This window comes from Tachysurus fulvidraco, chromosome 6 (assembly GCF_022655615.1).
Source record: "Tachysurus fulvidraco isolate hzauxx_2018 chromosome 6, HZAU_PFXX_2.0, whole genome shotgun sequence".
Classification (NCBI taxonomy): domain Eukaryota; kingdom Metazoa; phylum Chordata; class Actinopteri; order Siluriformes; family Bagridae; genus Tachysurus; species Tachysurus fulvidraco.
The window spans coordinates 22,977,841-22,996,775 of NC_062523.1; the positions used below are offsets into that span (position 1 = coordinate 22,977,841).

Consider the following 18,935-nt stretch of genomic DNA (forward strand, 5'->3'; position numbering starts at 1 on the left):
GGTATAACACCGCCCATCTGCTCAGAAAGAAAAAGGTGCGCTGTTTCAGTCCGGTCCATATGTGTGTATACAGAGGTGTTTTCTGCTTTCAGCGTATTTGTGTTTATTTTGTGGGGATGCTTTTGGCACGAGAAGGTAAGTGTAGATTTCTTAAATCGTTTCTAAGCCTTTGTTCTTTGTTTGTTACAGTAGGTTGGTTACAGCATTCTCTCTTCTAAACACCTTTGGCATATTAAGGAATGAATAAAATGCCTATTGTATGTATAATATTATCGGATACTAGTATAATAGCAGCAGATACAGTGGCCGAAGACGCTGCAATTTTACCGAAATGTGAATGAATTGCTTTGCATGAAATCTAATATGGTAATGAACGTGATTTTCACTGTGCATCATTGGAATTTTTGGCCCCGTCTGGTGCGTCTCAAAAAGCATTTATCGCGCTAAGTAATGCCAAATACATTTGTTAAGTATATAAATAGAAATGCCTGTTCTAAATTGTGTTGCAAGCCAATCTTGCTGTTTTTTTTTGTTTTTTTTTTTCTTCGCCGTTGCGGGTGTAGCGCGTGCAGATCGGGTGTTCCCCTGCCGCGCGCTCGCGCTGCATCCGCTGGTCATTTCCCTAGACAGACATCCATATGATCATAGTGCACAAGAACAATGCTTTCATGGAATGCATGGATGGATTTGGGTGTGTGCGCTTTGCGTCTCGGGGAGAAAAAAAAAGCTACAGTCCACAAGGACCGGGAACACCAAAAGATTAATTTATCACTAGATATGTTCTGTGTCTCCTCTTCTGAAAGGCTCACACTGACTGCTCAGCAAATGTTCAGTTCTGCTCAGGCACCAAAAGAGGCACCCTTTCTTCCCATCCCACCACCAAAAGACTATGAGGTGCAGGTAACATAAAACTGGGAGCAGACTATTCAGGGTTTTTTTTCTTTCTTTGATTCCTTTACAGAAATAGCATAGGGAAAATCATTCCTTTTTAAAGATCACAGATCTTTCCGTAAGACAAGTTTTTATCAAACTCTGCAGCTGTAAGAAAAGAGTGCACATGTGGTAGTGCACTATGCAGAGTATTAGTATTTTATCTGCATCTGAAGAAAATGCACCTCACATTTCAAAGCTTGATGGTCTGTAATTTTCCACCAAGATGTGTGCTAATTTTGCCCCAAGCTGAAACCGAAGTGATGTAAGCCATTGCCAAGCTGTTGATGGCCTTTGGGTGTTAACAATCTCCACCATCAAGAATTCTGTGATCACGTCTGGTGCATGTTCCCCTTCAAATCAAGTGGCATGTAATCTGATGGGTTTCCAGACTTGATGAAAAAAAATTCTTTAAGCTCCACTGTCTGTCTCAAATCTCATCTGGGTCGAAATATAATTTAATGGTCACAAATACCACTTGAATACTAACTTGTGGTTAGTGAATCTGAGCATAATATTATCTGGAAGCCAAATCTATGGAGGTTATTTGCAAGAAGATTGGTTTTAAGTAATTTTTGAGTTAATTATTTTAACTTGCGAAAATATATGCAAGTATTTATCAAACACCCTTATCCAGAGCACCTTAATTTTTTCATTGAACTGCGCAATTGAGGGTTAAGGGCCTTGCTCAACCATCCGATTGGTAATCCAACACCTTAACCTCTTAGCCTAGTAGCCATACCAGATATGGTAATGGCTTATTAGAATAATCAGTAAAGCAGGACTGAAGAATGTGCCTGTACACTCAAACAACAGATGAGCTCTTAATGTGAGCTGAAGCTTAGCCTGGGAAGCCCGCATTAAAGCACAATTAATCATTCTACCCCATTTAACATGCTTGATTGAACTCATTAGCTCATTATCATTGACTTCACTGGCTGGATTTGGTCTGTTAGAAGAAGAAAACAATCTTTGTGGTTTGTAGTCCTCCGTGAATTCTGTCTGTCTTGTGTCTAGATTTGGTGAGCTTTCATGCAGGACAAATAGTGAATTGTTTTAAACTAATTGAATGTAATGTCACATTCTCAAGCATATACATGGAATTAGGAATACAGCAGAACACCACACGGTACACAACTGACCTAAATTCCCGCCCCTAGGAAGTGAAGCCCTGATCTTAGTACAGTCATGTCTGTGTCACATCTGTGGAGTGCTGCTGTTGAACTTTTCCCTTTATAATTTAATGTTTGTGCAATGATATTCCCTCGGTCACCTGAGAGCTGCATGTGGTACCTCTGAGGAAATCCAAGAGGATGTGGAACATATAAAAGGCCCATAAAGCAAACTGACATTAGAAAATAATGGATGAGGTGGATGCAAAGTGCACCACAATGAAAGCAATATGTCTGTCCAGTTTTCTATTATCTGTCCACTGTGCTATATGTCAGAATGCTTCAGAAAGCATTATCTCTCTAAAACAGGGCAGGCAAAGCATAAATTCATTGACAAGTCCACTGGGGAAATCAAAGCTCCAATGCGTTTGCATGTTATCCTTCCCAGAACAACGATTAATAGGCTGAAAAGCAGCTACTAATGTATTTTAACTGAACATGTATGACATGTATGCATTAACACAGACTGAAAAATACAGTAAGAATCCATACGAGGGGTGAACTCTCCTACATTCTTTCCTGATAATGTCTTAGGTGACAATAAGGCAGATAATCTTATAATATTTTTGGTTATATTTAAACAGACATATTAAAAGGGACCACGTTCTCTGAAGTAGTCAGTATTTTTTTTCGCTGATGATCGATGTATCAACAGATTACTAAACCTGGTCAATGGGCAGCTGTGAATCAGAAACAGATATGTGTCCCATGGCCACTTTACTTCTTTATACCTGTAAGAAAAACAGTATACAGAGCAAATTCTTTCATTGTATTTAGCTAAAGCTCTCGACCTCCTCTCATCAGTAGTCAACTCCACTCTCTCCCAAATTCTGTCTGTCGGAGAACATGGATCATTGGTTTCTGCAATACTCTGGTACTCTCACACATCCTGACAAAACACTGATTTTTTTTTCTACCTCAAAATCCCAGAAATCTGCTGCAAAACAATTTTCATATCTTCACACCTGCTTAACAACCTGACACATCCGTTACACCTCACTTTCCTTGTAAACATACATACACCTGGTGGGTATTAGAAAATACAGTGATTTTCAGAGCTGTTTATTTACCCAATGTTACAGCAAAGTGATAGATTATCCTCATCAAGGCCACGTGTCAGAGGCCTGGCTTAAGGTGTTTGTGTGTTGCCTTTTAACCTGTCAGTATTTTAAATATTGTGATGATGTGAAATGGCTCAAGAACATTTTTTAGGTTGAAAAGAAAAAAGAAAAGAGAAACAAAAGAACATCAGTCCTAGTCAGGATTTACCTCAGTGATTACAGGCATATTATAAAACTGAGTCATCTGTCTCACCCTAAAGAGTATAATTTTTTTTTTTAAATGAAAGGTTTTCTTACTTCTAAGTATCATTTTTGTTTTTGTTTCTTTGGGTTTTAATATGCTGGACAGATTTGTTCATCTAAATTTTTAACCTTTTCAGTCTCATGTCTTGTTTTGTTGTCCAGGCTTTTCTTACTATTATATATAAATAGTTGTTTCTCTTTTTTGTCATTATTTTGACCAAAAAAGCCCAGCTCAGAGTTTCAGTGTGCATGTGTATAGAGCATTTAATATGTTGCTTAATTCTTTGAACATACATTTGAGTTTATAATGCTTGAAAGCACTGTGTGTGTACTGTACTGTATGTGTGTGTGTGTGTGTGTGTGTGTGTGTGTGTGAGTGAGTGAGTGAGTGTGAATGCCTTGACTGGGTAGGTGTAATGACTGAATAAATGTCATTGCCTGCAGCATCTCTTCTCTTGCTCCAATTCCCCAGTGTACTCTGCTGTGATGGATTCATTATTACAAATGAAATCGGGCAGCATGACCTCCTTAGTTCTCCTACTGCCCACATCTTCCAGTTTATGTTGGACTTATCTGGCCCCACAGTGGGTCCACTGGGCATTTTTAAAAAATACAATGAAAAGGGATATACATGTGAGCTGTTAGTTACATATTGTGTTTAAAGTGGATTTAAGAAAAAAAAATTTTTTGTCCTTGTTTATCGTTTATACTGTGAACTGCTAGTCAGGATAGTCCAGTCCATCCCTGTTGCTTTAGAGCTTGGGGTTTCTTTAACAGCAGTATGCCACCCCTCCCTCTCTCCTTCCGTCTCTCACTCCCGCACACAGGAATCAGCAGTGGTGTATCCTTTTCATAATGAGACATCTGGACCGGGTATCTGCTGTAGCTCAGTATATCTGTTGTCTTTTCCTTAGCTATTCATGATGCCCATATTAGAGATTTAGTGTGGACTGTATATCTAAGCTCCACACATTCTTGCCATTAGAAATGATATTTATGGGGACTATTGGGCAGAGATAAGCTTTGTTATTAAGAGGAAAAGCCAGGCACATTGCTTAAATTACATAGATTCAGCATGGCTACTGGTCCATGCATGCATTTTGTTTGTTGGTTTTTGAGTGTCCGTGATGTAATCTCAGTGGAATTATTTGTGTGCTTTTCACAAGAGCATGAGGTAACTCCAGAAGAATTGTGTGTGTGTGTGTCTGTGTGTGTGTGTGTGTATGTGTGTGTGTGTGTGTGTGTGTGTGTGTGTGTGTGTAAGCGTATCTGCCAGCTCAGATTTCCTATATTGACAGCAGTTACTGTACTGTAGGACTGCAGAGGGTATGAGGATAGACACTTCCCTATTCACACTCCATCATCCACTGTGTGTGGATGGGGGTGTGTTTAGGGAAGGACGGTAATCAGGATGAAGATTCAAGCTTAGCTGGATTAGTAAGCATGACAAATACCTTAAATTAAATAAATGCCACTGACATTTAAGAAATACATGCTCTTAAGTAAACACAAATTCTCATGTTTAACCTTGGCTGTATACTGTTTTTGGACATATCAGTAAAGTTCTACAATTTGCTAAGGACTGGGTTCAATGTAGGAGCGGTGGAATGTAGGAAGTGGGCAGGGGTAAGATATGAATAGCAAATATATACTGTAGCTCGATCTGCAGAGGAAAGTCATGCTGTTTCCCCCACTTAGGTTAGATTGGTTTCCACTGTTTTGTTATGAAGTCTGGGGTCATGACCTTGGAAAAGGAGGCTGAGGTTGGGGTGGTAGCAGTTGGTGATGGTGGTAGCATGGTAGTTGGGTATGTAAAGCCGAGCAGCATTTTTGCACCCTGACCAATTGTATATTCTTCTTCTTCTTCTCTCTCTCTCTCTCTCTCTCTCTCTCTCTCTCTCTTTCTCTTTCTATCAGGTTGACAGTAAATTAATTGACAGTAACCATAACTTGGTGGCTGCTTCCTGACTGGTGGCCTTTAACATTTGTGAGGCCAAGCCACACAAAACCCTGGACCAATCATAGAAAAGACACGTCATCATCATGGACACAGACTCTGTCCACTCTGGTCACTCTCAGCACTCTCGAGGATCAAACAGACACAGGTAAATGGCTTCCACCCTCATTATTCAGCAGCTTTAATAAAATAGCACTTTGCCCAGTTGCTCTACAGAGTTTTGCGTTACAGAGTTAAATAAATCAAAAACTGTGAAGCTTACACAGAAGTAAAAAGAAAAATGCTGTCTACTGTCATGACAAAAATGTGTATATGATGACATGACAACTAAAGGATTGCAGCTTAATGTGGTTATGAGGTACGTATAAAGTCAAAAAATCAGTGAATACACAAATTATAGCAAATAGCAAATTATATTTAATTGCCTTGTGTGTGTGGAGTTTGCATGTTCTCCCCGTGCCTTGGGGGTTTCCTCCGGGTACTCCGGTTTCCTCCCACAGTCCAAAGACATGCATGGTAGGTTGATTGGCATCTCTGGAAAATTGTCTGTAGTGTGTGATTGCGTGAGTGAATGAGAGTGTGTGTGCCCTGTGATGGGTTGGCACTCCGTCCAGGGTGTATCCTGCCTTGATGCCCGATGATGCCTGAGATAGGCACAGGCTCCCCGTGACCCGAGGTAGTTCGGATAAAGCGGTAGAAAATGAGTGAGAGAGAGAGAATTAACTTAAAAATGCAGAACACAGTTCTTACGCCACTAATCATTTACATTAATGGCAGGCAAGATTATAGCTAGGCTATAAGTTGTTAACTTGCAGCTGTGATTGACCCTTTAAAGTCATATTTTCAGTGATTTGCCATGAGCATGTTTTTTAGTAACTCCCATGAAATATACACTAGCTACACTAAAACTAATCAGAAAGTTTTATGAGAGCCAGAAACGTAATTTTGGACCCACCAGTCCTGGGATTTAAAAAGCAATTGAAGATTTCTATGAAAATGTACTGTAGATATTTAGCAATTCTTTTTCTTTTTCACATGGCTCATAAAGAATATGTCCAGGATTAAATTTCTGTTTAAAGTGTAAAGGAAAGTGCATATTAAATGCTTAAAATGAACTCTCTTGGTACACTTTTGTTATTTCCAAAATAAAACAACACTTTTAATTCATCCCTTTCCATCTGTCTGCAAGTCTGATGACTATACTGTTCCAATTTCCCAAATAGAGCTGCTAAACCACAGGAGGGAGAGACAGATTTGTGTCAGTGTGCTTGTTTTAACTGCTACACCAGAAACTGTGCCATAGGGACAGACGTTGCTCCACTTACCAGAAAGACAGCAAGAAGCTTTGTTGCTTTATTTGTCATGGGTTTGACTAAATCTAACATAAGAAGCCAGATTGTGCTTTTTATTTTGCTGTCTTGATGGAGTATTAATGCGAATGAAAACTTCTGTCCTGATGGAATTTTCGTAAGGAAAATTCAGCTTTAATTCAAATATGCTGTTTTTACTGCCAACTTATTTTCCATTTTCGTTTAATAAAAAGAGATAATCAAATGAGCTCAAGGATGATAATGAAGAATATAAAGACCTCTATGGATTAAGGATGTCAGTTTCCTTACAGTTGTAAAAAGAGGACAGGAAGAAAAGTGATTAAGAAATCCTCAAAAAAGAGCGAGACAGTATTATGAAAGGAGACAAAAGTAAGAAAGGGAAGAGGGTATATAGTTCATAGTGTGTGTCTGTGCAGAGATAGCTGTATTTCCCTAACCCATGTCAATGTGTGTGTTTATGCCATGCAGCGATCGCAGTAAAGACCGGCACAAACCACGCAGTCATGATGGCAGCAATCGATCCGACAAGAATGTTACCATCAGCAGCCTGTCTGCGCACACAGGAGCGACAGAGCAGACTCCGGCTAGCACAGAGCCTCAGGTCAGTCCATTTTACAGCAAGTGTAGTTATTGTTGTTTTATGGGTGTGGCTGTGTTTGTGAAGAGGCGTGAGAATGTATGTGTTATAAACATAAGGCATATAGATGCTTGTGGAATAATGCCTTTGTCACTTTGTCTTGTAAAATCTCTCTCTCACACACACACAGATAGATAAAGAGAGAGAGAGAGAGAGAGAGAGAGAGAGAGAGAGAGAGAGAGAGAGAGAGAGAGAGGTCATCAATAAAAATGCTCAGAGGAAATCAAGTTTCTTGGAAGCTTGGTAAAAGTTGAAGGTATGTGCTGTTTGAAATTGAATAAAGGAAGCTGTAATCAGGCTGACTTGAGTACTTTACCATTCCATTGTACAACATTCTAACAACATACATGCAACATTTTGACAATATATATTCTAATTATATTGTTAATACAAACAAAAGGAATCTATCTAAGGAATGTTTCTAACATACTATCATAGCTCAGTTAGGCTAGAATGTGAATCAGTACAGCTGAGTGAGACTGAAGGAAATCTTTTTGTTCTTTTGTTAGACTATTCTTTCTGAAAGAGAGAGAGAGAGAGAGAGAGAGAGAGAGAGAGATGCTCTTGGCGTTACAGTTCATTCTGACCTAGTTGTTTCTCACAGTGGGAAAAGCCACATAATTTTTCATGTTTTCATGTGTGTGTGTGTGTGTGTGTGTGTGTGTGTGTGTGTGTGTGTGTGTGTGTGAAATGTGAGACATACAACTTCCCATGCAGGGTACTATAAATATACGGTATCATGAAGTATGATTTTAACGGTCTGTTCAGGCTAATTCCGGTTTTTACTTTTAACTTTAAAATAATGCACAAAATTATTCCAATTTATTTGTGTTCCACTCAATGGCATAATATCTTTTAAAATTATAGATTTCTGTTTAGGTTATTCTGACCACAGAATGATTAAGAACTAACTGTTTAGTTACTGTCATTATGGATAATATAATTATGGGATTTTTAGTCCATGTTACTTTCCTTCTTTGTACTCAATTAGGAGTGTGCCATTTAATTAAAGGGTGACATACTTTGCTATTTAAAGCTCTTTGTGTACTCATGTATCGCTTGATTTAAACCAGGACTTGCTAATAAGGTATCCAGCAAACACCTACATGTATACAACAGTAAAAGAACACATTAGCTGAGCATCATTATAAGAATCCATGTTTGGACCTTGGTGCTTTAGTGTCTCATGTGTTTCCTAGCAGTGCTACAGGGCTAATGATAATCCATGACTGATTGTCATGCTGGCTTGAAGATCTATTCTTCTCTGTGTAATGCAGCCTGTTTGACTCACATGTCCTTTATTATATCTGTCATACAGTGAGGGTGTGTGAAATCCTCTCTACCCTGAAGAAACTGGAGACAAGCAGAGGAATTCTTTTAAATGCCGTGCACATCGTACCTCAGCTGCCATATTTAAAAATGCGGAAATGTATTAAGAAATTTGTATAGTAGTAAGAAAGTTTTTAAGAAAATATTTATTTAGAGAATACATATGTAATATATGTAGCAAAAGGAATGCCTTTTGAAAAAAAATGCAGGCAGATCATCCATAACATCAAGGCCACCTGCCTAATATTGACATGCAAAACAGCTCTGACCCCCTCGAGGCATGGACTGCACAAGACCTCTGAAGGTGTGCTGTGTTTCTTCAGTAGATTCCTAAAGCCCTATAAGTTGTGAAGTGGAGCCTCCATGGACTGGACTTGTTTGTACAGCACATCCCGCAGATTTTGATCAGACTGAGGTCTGGGGAATTCGGAGGCCAAGTCAGCAACCTGAATTCTTCCTCATGCTCCTCTAATCATTCCTGAACAATTTTTGTATTGTGGTTGGGAGCATTATCCTGCTGAAAGAGGGCACTGTTATTAGGGAATACTGTTGTCATGAAGGGTTGTAATAAGGGTTGGGGTTGTAGTCTGCAACAATACTTTTGTAGATGTTACTTGTCAGAGTTTTGTGGGGTTAGACCATGCTTGGAGGCTTGGACATCCATGACTCTGACTGCCTGTTCACTTTCTGCATTATATATCCCACCCCTTGACAGATAACACTCTAAGAAGATGATCAAAGTTATTTATTTAACCTTTCAGCAGTTTTATTTTTGTTATGGCTGTTTTTTTTTTATCTCCAGAGAGGCAGTGTTTAAAACTCTTCACTGAGCCAGAGTAACCTGAATAATAACCTATACTGTATGTGTCATACAGAATATGATTCAATACTCACGAGACACCAGTGTCAACATTTTCAGATCCAACCAAGAGGCTCAAACATTCTAGAAAAACACCCTTCATGCTCCAAATCCTACCACAGGTCTTTTAACCAGGGTTACACTGAAGATTTTAATGAGCCTCTTAACAAGAAAACAATTCAGATAATTGAAAATATGAAGTAACCATTCATTCATTCATTCATTCATTCATTTGCTTTATTGTCAATACACACGCACACATACACACACACACACACACACACTTACAACCAATTTATCATAGTCTATCCAACGAATAGCATGCAACAGGATCAGCAACAGGAATGTGTGTGTGTGTGTGTGTCTGTTTAGACTCAGGGATTAGGCAGCTCATCTTCCACTTCAGAGTCATTCTTGATGTTTAACTCTACATGCCTAAGGAGTGTGTGTGAGCTAATAATGCACACAGCCCTACAGAGATTCCTCAGCAGTTGTATCTAAAACAAAAATCTAAATTAAGTACTCCAAGACATCATATCATGTTCATCCTAATGGTTAGAGAGTCTGACTCGTAATCCTAAGGTTGTGGGTTCGAGTCTCGAGCAAGGCCCCCGAACCCCCCAACTGCTCCCTGGGCACCGCAGCATAAATGGCTGCCCACTCTGGGTGTGTGTTCACAGTGTGTGTGTGTGTGTGTGTGTGTGTGTGTGTGTGTGTGTGTGTGTGTGTGTGTGTGTGTGTGTGTGTGTGTGTGTTCGCTGCTGTGTGTGTGCACTTTGGATGGGTCGAATGCAGAGAACGAATTCTGAGTATGGTTCACCGTACTTAGCCGTATGTCACGTCACTATTTAATTGTCATTACATGCAGTTTATCTTGTTTGTGACACTAATAGTGATTAAACTGTAATTAAATCTAAGGAAATCCAGGTATGCAAAGGAAGTGTACACTGAGTTTTATACAGTATGTGTTAAATGTTTGCACACACACACACACACACACACACACACACACACACAAACACACACACACGTACAGTTATATTGGCAGCCAGTTTTAGCTTTTCTGTCCTGGCAACATGGTATTATTTTGGAAAGAATGAGAGGAAAAGGGATGGATGGTGGAAAGAGGAGAGGTTCAGGACATTCACACATTTGTTTATCACTCCCTCTCTTCCTGTCGTTCTCTTTTGCTCTGCTGAAGTTCACAGTCTGCCTCTGCTAACCAGGAGGAAATAAGTGTCTGTCTTTGTCACACAGACACTTTCTCAAGTGATTTATCTTTATGTTAAAACATTAATTCATTTATGTTCTTTAATCAAACTGATATTGATTCTCTGTTGTTTACCAAATTTTCTGCTTCTGCACATTGGTTATAAATGAACGTGCTGTGCTGACATTGGTGGACAGCATATCAGAGGTGTTATGTGCTAAATCATCTGACTCAGTGGGGTTTTTCTAACCTTTTTTAGTCCAGAAATGTGATTTTCTTACCACCCGAATTAAAGTTCAGCAATAAAAGCTTCTCCCCTTTACTTACAACCAGTTTACTGGATGTTTATTATGTCACCCAGCTTTAACATAAATAGGAAATGTCACCCAAACTAAACACTCTCACTGTCCACTTTATTTGTATAACCTACACAATCATGCAGTTATCTAATAAGCTAATCATGTAGCAGCAGCCCAGCGTAAAAATCATGTACTGTAGGTAATGTAAATAAAGCCTTTTTTTTTTACTTTAACTTGTGTAGTTTGATTGAGTCTGATGGATTCATATTCATGTTTGTGGATGACCGGATTGGTTTGTTATTTTTTGTGTACTGAGATGCTTTTCTGCTCACTACAGATGGAAAGAGTAATTACATGAGTTACTATATCCTTCCTGGCAGCTCAAACCAAGCAGAGGCCATTTTCCTTTGACCTCTTTAATCAGCAAGGTGTTTCCACCCATAGAACTGTCCTCTTTTTGAGGAGATCAGCAGTTTCTGAAACACTCACACAACCCGTTTGGTACCAACAACCCTGCCATGGTTAAAGGCACAAGAGATCTGATTTACAATTAACTAAAGATCTTAACCTGTTAAGCATTCATTAGATAGCTGCATAAATGTGCTGCTGGACATCTGTTCCTAATAAATAGATAGTGTTTGTACATTTAGTTCATTATTTTATGTATATCAACAACTCAGTTGCTGAGCTGAAGTACATTTGATTCACACCTAAGCTGGAAACTAATCTGTGTGGTGCAAAATAAAGAATAGCAAATTTGCTTATCTATTTTGGTAGAATATCAAAGCCATCCTCAATTTTATACTTAAAAGATTGCCTCTCTCACGTTATGCTGCACTTTCTCCAGTGATGTTTTAGATTTAGGTTTAGATTAAAATCACAGCAAAATAAATCCAACATATCAAACTCTCACATACATAAGAGTATGCATTTTAGAGAGTGACAGTTTTTCTCAGCAAGAATTTAACATTTATCATGGTATTTAGGCAACAAATTAACAGTAAGATAAGATATACTATTATTCGTGCCACAATGGGGAAATTTCTCTGTTTCAGCAGCAAAGAGTAAGAAAATGCAAATATATAAAAAGAATAGAGACATAATATAATATACAGTATATACAAAACAAAATGTAGAAAAAGAGACCACGAGTAGTAGTTACACTGAAAGACATATTGCACATAGGTAATATTGCATGTTTTTCAAAATTTCTGTTATTGCACATGTTTAAAATACTTTGTTATTGTTTATTATTGCAGTTAAACATACTATAATAACAGTGTGTATTATGGTGACTGGTTCACTGGGGGCAGCTTTGATTGTAAAGTCTAATAGCAGCAGGGAGAAAGGACCGTCTGTATCGCTCCTTCAGACACAGGATGTAGCGGAAGGAGCTGCTCAGAGCTGAATTAATAATTACAATTTCTATACTGCTTTAATATTACACAGACTGTGCTGTATAGCTATTTCCTTTTGATTTTATTGCATAAATAGATGGAAACAATGCCAAGGAGGAAATTGGTTCTCTGGACCGGACTACACTTTTGGCAAATTTTGGTTTTAAATGATAAAAATGCGTGATAATTAATGCATTTAAATTTAATTTGAGCAAAATAAAAGCTCGTAACACTTCCACGACAATATGCACATTATGCATTATTTTTTCATAAGATAGGGATATTTCATTTATTTTATAGTATCATTGCAACAACGAAATAATTTTTAGTATTTATTGAATAATTAGCTTGAAGACAAATAACAAATAACAAATATATAGTCTAATATGACAGGAAGTTAGAATGAGAAATCTGTAACATCAGTCTCAATTAAAATGTAAAAAAAAAAATTTTTCCATTAAGTCTTTTCACAGTTACTTTTTTTTTTTTTTACAAAGAAAATGTAAGACAATGCCATTGCATTGAAACAAGCTATTTTGAAACAGTGTTTCACCACAATATTATGCTCTCTCTCTTTATTTCTTTCTCTCTCTCTCTCTCTCTCTCTCTCTCTCTCTCGCTATCTCCTATCAGGATGATAACTGGGCCGAGACCACCACAGCCGTGACCGGTACCTCAGACCACAGTCTCTCTCAGGAGGAGCTGGCCAGTTTTGGGAAGGAGACAGTGGGTAGTGTGCATAAGCAGAGCTTTGTGCGTTTGTTGCCCCTGGCCCTGACACTGCTTCTTGGACTGGTGGTTCTTATCACACCACTAGCCTTTGTGGTGCTGCCACAGCTGCTGTGGGCTGAGCGTGTGCAGTCATGTGGAACAGCCTGTGAGGGCCTCTTCCTCTCTCTTGCCTTTAAACTACTGATCCTAATGCTGGCCGGCTGGGCCCTGTTCCTGCGTCCACCCCGGTCCACCCTGCCTCGCCTGGCTGTTTACAGAGCACTCCTCGCTGTGCTCACTCTACTGCTCCTGCTCTCCTACTGGCTCTTCTATGGAGTGCGCATCCTTGACACACAGGTGTGTGTGTTTATGATTAAGCTGTTCATATAATTTGTATTAAAGGTGTACTATAATGATGATTATAATGATTATTTAAATCAACTAAATTAGAGAAGTTTTTTTAAGCCCTTATTATATATAAACATAATTTGATATATATTTCTAACGGTAGCCAGTTGGTATTAGAATTCTCTACCCAAGCTCACCAGCATCTGAGTTGTCATGAGAGCTTTTAAACTCTTACGACGACTCAGCACATCAATACTTACATTGTCCATTATTGCTGCTGCATCATTTACACTGCAGTTATGAAATAATTCTTAGTAGTTCAATAGAAGAAGAAGAAGAAGAAGAAGAAGAATGTTTGTTTTAAGATGGCTAATAGATTAACAATCTGACTTAATTAACAGATTTTAAAAAATCAGCCACAGTCCGGTGTGATGCATTTACCACCACAATGTTAATTATTTTCCTATAACACTAGACCCAAAAGTGTCTAATTCATTTTATGCCACAGCAGTCCTTATATCAGATATCAGTTGAGACATACATTTTAAAATAACATCCTTATAAAAAGCTTCATTTTATCAGCAAACACATTAAACACTGTTAAATAAGCTGCGTGAACTAGTGCATTAATAGAAATATATAATATAGGTAAATTACTTCCCAAACAACTGTAAGAGATGTGCTGTTATATAAAATCAAATGAGAATATGGTAAATAAGCTTGTGTGTTATTTCTTTTAGAGTAAAGAAACCAAGCAAAGAGCCAGAAAGTGAAATCATTCACATTTCGAAGAAATTCATGCAGTGTGCTTGAAAGAAAGAAAGAAAGAAAGAAAGAAAGAAAGAAAGAAAGAAAGAAAGAAAGAAAGAAAGAAAGAAAGAATAACTTTGGTCAATGTGTTTATGTCTGTGGGTGTCAGGATGAGAATTATCATGGGATAGTGCAGTTTGCTGTGTCGCTGGTGGATACTCTGCTGTTTACACACTACCTGGCCGTGGTGCTGTTGGAGGTGCGGCAGCTGCAACCATGCTTCTGTCTGTGTGTCACACGCTCGACTGATGGAGAGACACGGCACTACAACCTGGGCCAGCTCAGGTAACACACACTGTGTGTGAGGAAGAGCAAGAGAATATCAAAGAAACCCTTTCTATACCAATTATGATGTTTTCTGTATAGTGGGTATTAGGTGTATTTAGAATGCACTTCTATTCTTCAGTCGTTGTGTTTGTTTTGCTCATGTTATCATTCTTGGTCACCAAATTCGTTATTTTGTGTAAATCCTGTATCAGAAGTGCTGTGTGTGTAGTTCTTGATCCAGGCATAAATCATTTACTCGATTCAGACCAAAGAATGAGGAAGACATTAATCATGCGGTTATTTTGTCTCTCTCTCTCTCTCTCTCTCTCTCTCTCTCTCTCTCTCTCTCTCTCTCTCTCTCTCTCTCTCTCTCTCTCTCTCTGTATTTTTATATCTCTTTATTTGTAAATATACAAATATAAATATATATGTATATGTATATATGTATGTATATAAAAGAGACATACAAGTACAGTGACAATAAAACAGATATAGTTTGACTTACAAACTATACTCTCTCTCTCTCTCTCTCACCTCTGTAGCATCTTTGTTTTTCCTCTTTTCATTGATTTGAAATTTTTATTCACTCTCTAATTCACCAAAGATTCTCCTCTCACATTAATATAGCGGTGTCCCAGCATTGTTAATGGCTGCTTGTGCATATCGTTGCTGTGATCTTATAGGAAGCGCTAATGATTGTCACTGCTTATATACACTATATAAAATATGCCACTGACTATACCTTTAGTCTAACATTATTCATTATTCTCTTTTACTGTGTGTAGTATTCAGAGGGCAGCTCTGGTGGTCCTGGAGCACTACTATAAGGATTTCTCGGTACATAATGCCGCACTGCTAACTGCTGCTAAAACCCGGACAGCCAAGCATCTGGCTGCTCTAAAGGTCTACAATGTAGATGGTGGGTTCTGCACTTTCCTTTCTTCATGCCATTGCATTTTTTTTGACTTTATGTTTCAAATTAATAAAAACTCCTTCTATATATAATTCTAAGACTGTTTGACACCAAAAATGAAATTTCGGAGGGAAGAGAAAGATTTAGCTAAAACAAAACAAACGTCTTTGTACAGAACGTTTGTGTCATCGTATACATAGCCAACAAATGGTGGTTGTTTGAATGTGTTCATAACAATAGAAATATGTCTTTATTTTATACTAACAGTATACTAACAAACACATTCCTTCCATTCCTGTGGTTTTGGGATTGCTGAATATTATTACCTAGTCTGTCACTTGATATTTTTGGTGTGTGTGGGTGTGTGTTCCTCTCTGTTTTCTCTGCAACATTTAAAGTTAATCCCAAAAGCTTTCTTTTAGGCAGTAAGCTAAAACCATGGAATGCACTGAGTGCCCATGGTCTGTGTGTGTGTGTATGGGTGTGGGTTTGTGTGTCCCCTTCTGCCCTGGAGCTAGTTTCATCCATCAGGAGTTCATCCAACTTTTACTTCAGTTAAAAAGGCACATATTCATTAAGAGCATCTTTATTAGTGGTGTTTATATTGAATACATTATATATTGAAGAAAACCTGATTTAAATAGATAAAAAAAGCAAAGCAAAACAACAACAACAACAACAAAAAAATCACTTCCCTGGCTCAAGAACACACACTGTATTCACATGATTAATCCAACATCACAAAGATACTGAGCTGGTATTTGGCTGCTACACAGGGCATATTAACCACTCTGTGCCTGGACCTACCCTACCTACCCTTTGAATTTCAGAGATTGTGCACACACAATCTTGTGAATTTCACATGAGGATAACTGATAGTCATCTGGTATATAAACTACCACTCGAACATTTTTATGTAAGAAAACAATTTTCTTAATGTATTTCATCCATGTTAGAATAATTCTGAAGAAATAAAATAACCTTGAAATAACAAATTTGGAAGTCTGCAATGACCAAATCAATCTATTTTTGTTTTGCATTCTAAACTAAATTTAAAAGAGATGTTTCTTCTAAACCAGTTTCATGAGTGTGTGTGACCCAGGGGGATTTTTTGAAGTTCCACTAGACTGAGCACTTGGTTGTTTCTCCTAAATGAAAAGTACTTGCTTAAGGAGAACACTCACTCACTCTCACTCACTCATTTTCTACCGCTTATCCGAACTACCTCGGGTCACGGGGTCTATCTCAGGCGTCATCGGGCACATGCCCCAAGCAGTGTTTCTTTTATCTAGGCTTGTTTTATGTCTTAGATTGGGGATTCAAGGGTTCAAAACTATGTCCAGTGTAATCTAGTGAACTAGTGCTAATGTATACATAGAGACTTAAAAGCACTTTAAGGGCGTCTGCCAAATGATGCAAATGTAAATGGTAGTTCATTAAACAGTATGCTTATGTCTTATACAGGCACGGTGCTGCCCTCATGTGTTCAGCATTTGCATTACTAACAGTAACCCACCCCCCTACCCCCCTCAGAGAGTCAATTTCAAAAACCAGGTGGATTAAAACAGTGTCTCTAGACCTCCCATCAGAGAAGAGCCATTATCTCTACAAGCTGCTAATGAAATGAGGCTTAATACTGCTACTTATCTACATATTCAGTGCTATGTAACATAACTAAGGCAGATGGGATTCTGTAAACAGAGCTCTTTAAAATGAAATTGTATTACAGTATCCTGCACTTCAGTTTCCATTTTGGTTCTATCATTTTATGCTATTTATCAGCAACGTATCTAAAACTATTAGTGTTTATACAACAGCACTGTTGAAATCTTGATTCTGATCTAGTCCGTAGGTGTTGACTGTTTATCTATAATACAGTAGCATGGATAGTATTTGCAGTATGCATGACAAATGGACGGTTTATATGAATGAATGAACTTTATCTAATGTTTTTGCTTTGATTGTACATGGAATAAACAATTGTTGAAGTTTTCAGTGAGAAGTACCTACAACAGCGCTTTGTAACAACTTAGAAGTACAGGAAATATACCATTTTGCAGATTTCCCATAATGTTAGGTTAGGTACAAGTACAGAGGCAATGATATGCAATTAGCATCTAACCAGTGCAAATAACAGATAAATTTACATTTACAGCATTTAGCAGACACTCTTATCCAGAGTGAGTTACCTTTTTTTTTCCCCCCAGTTTATACACCTGAGCAATTGAGGGTTAAGGGCCTTGCTCAGGAGTGGCAGCTTGGTGGACCTGGGATTCAAACCAATGACCTTCCGATCAGTCATCGAACACCTTAACCACTGAGCTCCCACGTCCAGTTAGCATACGTGTAATGCAAATGATAATTAGATTAAATAAAATAAATAATAATTATGGTGCAACAGTTAAGATAATCAGCACATAATATATAGATAGAGTTAAACAGCATGGTGTATGCAGTATGTTTTAGTTGAATTAAATAAAACTATAAACAGAAAATAATATATCATTCTTGAATGTATAAATTTGTCACGTTGAGTATTTTCTTCAAACAGCACAAAAATGTTTTCTTTCGTATCGAGAATACAGCTGCTTGAGCTATTACATTGTGTCTATGTAATGATTTCTCATATTAGAACTCCTTAAGAGCTCAAGCTCTAACATCCCATCATGCTGTTCTTCATCTTGTCAGGTCCTGGCAGTGATGGTGCAGCGAGTCAGTCTCGTGCCAAAATGGCTGCTGCAGCTCGAAACAAAGACACCAGCCACAGCGAGCTTTACTATGAAGAAGCCGACTACGAGAGAAGAGTCCGGAAGCGCAGAGCAAGGTAAGAGAAAGGAGGGTAGAGTTCATAACTGTGTGATATTTATACTGAGATTTTGATACATTTTGATAAAGCAAAGCAGACAAGAAATGAATTAACTAGAGGACTAGACTTCAGTATATTACTAAATCAGCTTCAAGTTCCATCTAATGTTTGCTTCAACCGTAAGTTTTATGGTTTCACTTTGCAACAGGATTAATATTTGTTTCATGTGCTCTCAAGGCTGGTGGTGGCAGTAGAGGAGGCGTTTACACATGTGCGGCGGTTGCAGGAGGAGGAAAAAAAGAAGCCACCAGGAGACGTGATGGAGGCACGTGAGGCTGCACAGGCAATTTTTCCCTCAATGGCACGTGCGCTTCAGAAGTACCTGCGAACAACTCGTCAGCAGCATTGCCATAGCATGGACAGCATCCAGAGCCACCTTGCTTTCTGTATTACCAACAACATGAGTCCCAAGGTATACACACACACACAATGGCAGATTATTTAGAGGGCCAATCTGTGTTGTTCATGTAGCATTCATTTCATTATTAAAAGTTTATAGACAATATTTTTAAATCTATTAAATTGGATGCTTCAATGGTTAGTGATGGTGTGTGTTTTCAAGTTAGTAAAGTAAATAATTTTCTTTTTAATCGTG

The 18,935-nt window shown here is 38.2% G+C and overlaps 1 protein-coding gene across 3 annotated transcripts in view; it reads left to right on the plus strand.

Annotated features, from left to right (window-relative positions):
* The window catches only part of vangl1 (VANGL planar cell polarity protein 1), a 20,525-nt gene continuing 1,590 nt past the window's right edge, over window positions 1-18,935 (plus strand). The window contains exons 1-8 of one of the 3 annotated variants that reach the window (XM_027141888.2): window positions 1-135; window positions 5,324-5,511; window positions 7,163-7,295; window positions 13,059-13,493; window positions 14,404-14,579; window positions 15,347-15,480; window positions 18,163-18,298; window positions 18,518-18,752. In XM_027141888.2, coding sequence (XP_026997689.1) covers window positions 5,450-5,511; window positions 7,163-7,295; window positions 13,059-13,493; window positions 14,404-14,579; window positions 15,347-15,480; window positions 18,163-18,298; window positions 18,518-18,752 — 1,311 coding nt within the window. In that variant the 5' untranslated portion in view covers window positions 1-135; window positions 5,324-5,449. Of the gene's footprint in view, window positions 136-701; window positions 901-5,323; window positions 5,512-7,162; window positions 7,296-13,058; window positions 13,494-14,403; window positions 14,580-15,346; window positions 15,481-18,162; window positions 18,299-18,517; window positions 18,753-18,935 lie in introns of those variants that run through there. The other 2 variants (XM_027141889.2, XM_027141890.2) reach the window with 2 other exon arrangements.